This window comes from Dermacentor silvarum, chromosome 9, assembly GCF_013339745.2.
Source record: "Dermacentor silvarum isolate Dsil-2018 chromosome 9, BIME_Dsil_1.4, whole genome shotgun sequence".
NCBI lineage: Eukaryota > Metazoa > Arthropoda > Arachnida > Ixodida > Ixodidae > Dermacentor > Dermacentor silvarum.
Genome location: NC_051162.1, coordinates 93,267,184 through 93,273,183, shown reverse-complemented (window position 1 = coordinate 93,273,183; position 6,000 = coordinate 93,267,184). Strand labels below are relative to the sequence as shown.

General features: G+C 46.5%; 1 protein-coding gene across 1 annotated transcript in view; it reads left to right on the top strand.

Annotated features, from left to right (window-relative positions):
• Positions 1-6,000, top strand: part of LOC119463742 (solute carrier family 26 member 6-like) — a 70,294-nt gene that overhangs the window by 35,955 nt on the left and 28,339 nt on the right. The window contains exons 6-8 of the mRNA XM_049655360.1: positions 1,348-1,427; positions 4,861-5,014; positions 5,690-5,803. Coding sequence (XP_049511317.1) covers positions 1,348-1,427; positions 4,861-5,014; positions 5,690-5,803 — 348 coding nt within the window. The remainder of the gene's footprint in view (positions 1-1,347; positions 1,428-4,860; positions 5,015-5,689; positions 5,804-6,000) is intronic.

The following is a 6,000-nucleotide window of genomic DNA, read 5'->3' as shown; positions in this document are numbered from 1 at the left end:
TCTGGTCGCTTTAATTACTACGCTTGATCTACCTTTAATGGCCCATGTTTTGAAGCAATTTTTTTTCTAAACGTAGAACGCAACATGACTCTGCGCGCATGCATATTCAGGGATAATTGGTGCACTTATAAAGCAATATTTTGTTGAAAGATTTATCGATTCGCCAAGTCCGAAAGCCCTCTGAAGCCAGCAGGAGGAAGTTTAGGCAATTCCATATATATATATATATATATACTAACCATCATTCCCCTTTTGACTAAGCCACCATCTTTACAGCTCCTGTAAACAGTAGCGCCAGAATTATCTTTAGTAATTTTTGGAGAAACCTCTATTCACACCAAGTTCTAGCAAGGATTTGCAAAGCTGTAGAAGCTCTCCCACACGCTTTTCGCACTTAAAACGAAGACATTTAGCAAGTAGGAAAGTTGGGAAACAGCTCGCAAGATACTTCGATTCGGTCCTAAAGTTGGTTTCGAAAGTCCGGACCTGGCTCCTTCGACTTTATCGTTTCATCATGACACAGAGCAAAATTTTTCTGACGACGTGTAGCAATAAGGCTAGGCATGGTGACGCTGTTCACACGCACAAAAAAAAGACAAGATGAACTAGAGGGCTGCGACTGGTTTGTCGAAACACGTACAGTAAATTATTCGGCGCGTGCAGTATTCAATTTTTTAGGTATTGCAAGGTTGTATACTTCATATAACGGGAAAAAAATGGCATGTTTAAAATAGAAAGTTATAGCTTCTCCTTAAAAGTATTACCGTTTGCGGAACACCGTGCTACCCGAGAGGTTTACGGCAACGCCAGCGCTAGTAGCAAGATCTCGTAACGCAGAGTTTAACCACAGGGCGCACAAAACTAATACTGCAGTGGCCTATTGCATTCTCGCCGCCTTTTAATGAATTACCGTGTATGACAACGTTGAGCCAACACAAAAATCATTCTAACCCATTGTAGTTGCACAAAGCGTCCAGCGGTGTCACTACCAGTTTCGCTATTGTGTCCTACTAAAGAGTAACTCTATGCCATTCTATGCTACTGCCGTCCAGGCGTTTCAGTAATCCGGCAATCCGCAAACGGTAAGGTGTTTAGGACCGGTTAAAAACTTTCTAATGCCATGTCTGTGCTCGTTGAATGTAAAACTGCATTCATATATCAATTAGGGTCTTATGGCGCCAGCACTAGTGCATCATCAGCTGCCGCTTTGAAAACGAAGCTCTGCACTTTTTATGATATAAGCTGATGTTGTGGTAAACGCGCACCTTCCTATTTGTAACAATTTCGGATCACGTAACGCTTTATAAACACGGTAATATTGAAAAATACATACATTTTTCATTTCAGGTCATTTTCGGCACATTGTTGTCGCATCATCTAAACCTCGAAGGTTACAACATGAGCGTCATCGATCACATCGCGCACGAGTAAGTATCTGCATGAATCAATAAGGGAGCGGGTCTAGGTTGTGTCATCCCTTTTCTTTATTCGTTTTATTCATCTTTTATTCGTCAAAATAAAAAAAACAGAGCCCTTCCACTACTGTGAAGATTGAAGCCAGCGAAGCTGTGACTATGGTGAATGTGCTGCAGTGAATATTGCCCCCACGATAAAAATGGGGCGTATCGTCGTTGGGCATCAAATATGTCTATCATGAACGTTCCGGTGGAGAAACTCGCATTGAAACCTGGCCGTCGCACCGGGGAAGTTGGCACTAGCGTTGCCGAGGTGTGCACCGCCGTTGGCGGGTTCCTGGAAGGCAAGACGACGCTGACGGTTTCGCCTCAAGATCGCGCTCCCGCAACTCGGCGTTGGCGGCTCTTCGCTGAAGTTTCGCCTGGGCTTCGGAAGCCCTCACGCTAGAATCGACACGTCGACGATGAGCCCTTTCCCGAGCGCGTTCGGTGGCGTTGCTCAAACGCGTTAGGACACGTCAGTTGAACATGAATGGCTCATACCCCCTTGAGCAATGGCTCAAATCCCCATAAACGCGGCCTCCCCGTTACGACGACAGAAAAGAAGTGAATTTCTACGCTTAAATGATTAATGGCAACACAGCCTGCTGTGAAAGCAGACGACAACGACGAACGTATGAGCAGTGGCACGAGCGCGTGCCGAGCACGTGCTCGAAACGGCATGAGCGCAGATCGAGGGTCGTCAACGAGCCGGCTGCGGAAGAAGACGACGCTTGAGCCAAGTGTACGTAAAACATGGCGGCGGTCCCGGCCGCCCGCTTCGAACTGAATTTGGCGTTGTTTTTGTAGAATTCACTTCGTTCGTAGCAAATGACTGCGTAAACGGCTTTTGCTTAGTCTCATGCCGCTTCGCCGAGAGAGTGTTATGGCTAATCTTGAGGAATTTTCGAGATCGCTTCTCGTTTCGAACGCGCCTAAGCCTAACGAGAGAAATTCTTTTCTGAGATCCGAGCGCCATCTGTCGCTAAAGTCGGGAGATAGGCGCGACGACGGCATATGGCCTCTGAGATGGGAGGATGGCGGAGGCTATGGTAGACAGCTTGTACTGCTTGTCTGTTTCGTTGCAGATCGACGGACATGTGAAGTAAAAATACAACGCGCTCCTGTCTTCCATTGCGCTGCCTATCGTACTTTCCGGACGCACACACACATAGAATTAGGTGCCCTGTCGACACGTGGACACGAATCTGGGGGAACTAGCCCTTAACAGCTGCACTGTACAAAAAAGCGCAAGAAAGCTGAGCCTTTAACAGCCACGTTTCTTGCTTTACCGAGGCAGTACATTCGGTGGAAGTGTTCTGTCGGCATCAGCAGACACTTCACACCGACTTTTTAATGCGTAATCATTTTAGGGTTACCTCCCTCGGAAATCTGTCCATCAGTCTGACTGTGATGCTTGACACGATGCGCTCCATAGTTATAGATGGCCTCCTGTGTGGGTATGTATGAGAATGCCTTATGGGTACGCATGACTACTGAGATTATAATGATTATGACTAATATATATATATATATATATATATATATATATATATATATATAAGCGATTGGAAAGAATGCTTATGCGCTATCTGACAAGTCCCACTAGGGCCTTTCTGCAGCAATATTTTTCTTGCTATTGGAGGTTGTGCGTGGCACGTTGTAATGGAAAACAATGCCACATCAATTGGTTGCCTGTTTACTTTCTGTTTGTTTGTTTGCTTGCGACGACCTCAACAGAATACGCCTGTCCATCTTGTCCGTAAATGTATCACATTTTGCGGAATACAGGAACAACATTGACATAGACAAGCACAGCAGTGCTGGTGGCACCATCTGGTGACACTGACGTCAACTACAACCCGCAGTACACGGAGTACTATATTTACAATGACCATAGTATATCCATCTGCTAGTGCAAAGGCACTTACTGAAACAATATTGACTGTATAGCGGATGTTTTATTTATTTTCCTTTCTGCGAGAACAATGACGTAGCACAGAAATGTTGCTAGCGCGTTGTGGTTGAATAAAGCGCCACAAGATAGTGCTACTAGTGCTGTCCCTGCCGTCGACATCTTCGGTGCGTGACTACTCCATAAACTGAAATACAATTACAGATACGCTAAACATATCCATTTAAGGACGAAATAATTCCCAAGGCATGAGGTATGTACTACAGAAAGCAACGTTCTTGCTAGGAACCCCACCTCACCTTAACTTGTTTAACTGGGGAAGTTGACGAAGGAACGCGAGATGTCGACTCATTGCATGAGCAGTCCGTCACACGCTAATACGCAAGCATACCACACAGGCCCGTAGCCAGGAATTTTTTTTTCGGGGAAAGGTGGAGGGTGGGGGGGCTTGACTTTTTGAGGAAAACACCTATTTTCAGCAATTATTTTCGAAAAAGATCAAAATTGCAGGGGGGGGGGGGGGTGAGGGGCGGGCCACTAGCCCACCTACCATCTGGCTATGGACCTGATACCACAACACATGTGCTCGGAGCCCATATTTCAGAGGACGTGCGGTGCGGTGCGGAGTGCGACATCTCCACTTTTCGCCTTCATCAGAAAGCGGCCGCCGCAGCTGGAAAAACTGTGTGGCCGCAAGTCGATCAGAATCGCATTCCCGTGCTCCACAGTTGTCAAAAAAGACCACCTCCTAGACGAAAGAACACCTGTGAGCTCTGAGCCATGGCGTGACGCAGGACAACCGAGAGTCTCTTGTTTTGATGAATGACGCCGACGAAGCCTAACGCGTTCATTCTTTTACCATAGCACGGTTCTTAACGGCAATTTTACTAATTCGAATGTGCACTTCTCTGCATTTCACAATCGCTCAACTAACTGCGGCGCCAATCATGGTTTAAATGAAGACGAAGTCGTAGCTGCACAAATGCTGAGCTTTGTCTCTTGCGCATGATTTCATCAAGAGAGCCACATCTACATTTGTCACAAGTGCAGTGTGCTCGCGCGCGCTGATTGCAAATTTACTGCGCCGTCATTAGCCTGGCATACTGTCTCACGAGTAACCTAGCTTTATACAGCTATCAAAATGGTTCATTGGAGTGCCAACTCCTGTTAATACAGACGAAGCCGGATATATTGAACCCACATAACGAATTATTGTGCGTATGGAACCGCTGTAAAATCCCTTGGAAAATTTCTGTACAACATTTTTATTTTATATATATCGAATCACCCATAGTATCAGTATGCCCCCATATCGTCTTGGCCACCGATATTCCAGAACTTGTTCGGAACTCGCGTTTTCCATGTCTGCAAGCTGTTCCTGTATTCCTACATACATTTACGCTAGCAAGGTTACGTCGTGCTAAAGCTCTCTAAAGCGTTGAGAAGTCGAGAAGTATGCGCTAAGTTCGGCCACGTGTTCCTCATGCACAGGATGCCCCGGCCCCACTCACCGGTTTTCTCGGCACAGCTGCTGTCACGAGTGGCGGCGCCGGCGCTGGCCGTGTCGGTGGTCAGCTACGCCATCACCATCTCGCTGGGGCGCATATTCTCCAGGAAGCACAACTACGTCATAGACCCCAACCAGGTACGCGTAGTACTGAACGATCGCGGTGCGCGCACTCGTACGTCAGCGAATGCTTATGGCGACAGCCAGTGTGTATCCTTTGGACATCCATTGCACGAATATCTCTGGGATGTGAGTTCAATAACCTCCAGCTGAGCGTATTTCGCAAGATCGCATTTTCCGCGTCCTGCGGACACCCCTTACATGCGCGTGAGGGACGAGACATGCTGTATGCATTGCACGGACTTTTCCATCAATCTGACTCACCCTTACTCTCCCCTAGTGTACGATATTTAACCGGATGTTTCTCTTCCGGTGAACTAAGTTACATTGTGCTGCCTTTTAAGCATAAACTAGTTTGCAAGATGCCTCTCGCATCTCATTTATCTCCAATAAGATAGAAACTTGGGCCGGTTGGTGTACCACAGTCCATATTTTGTAGGTCCAGCACACAAACACAAGTAGAAAGACACACACAATGCGCGCGTCTTTTTCCTAGTGTTTCGACTAAGCGTTGGTCCTACAAAATCTAAATAATTTCTCTCTCTCACTCTTCGCAGACTTGCTAAGGCTTTATTTCATAGTGCTTAGTGAAGTACGACAGCAATGAACGGTAGCGCTGCTTGAACAGTGGTATTGGTTATGATGGTGGCAATGATGAAGGTTGGTATTGCCTGCTCCTTCCAATCTTCCCAGGAGTTCCTGGCGTTGGGCGCGTGCAACCTCTTTGGCGCCTTCTTCGCTTGTTTTCCGGTAGGGGCGTCGGTGCCGCGGAGTTCCATACAAGAGGGCGCTGGAGGCAAGACGCAAGTGGGTGTGCCCTTCGTTTATTTGTTCAAATTACCCTGCAGTATGTTATTGAAGAATTTAAGATGGACGGAATGTAGCGAATGAAGAGACAAACAACTATTTTAATTGTCGCTATTTAACGCCTAAGAATGTTCCGGCTTTGTTCTGCTCGAACGCATCATGTATTGTGAATATATGAAGAACACTTCAGAAAATGC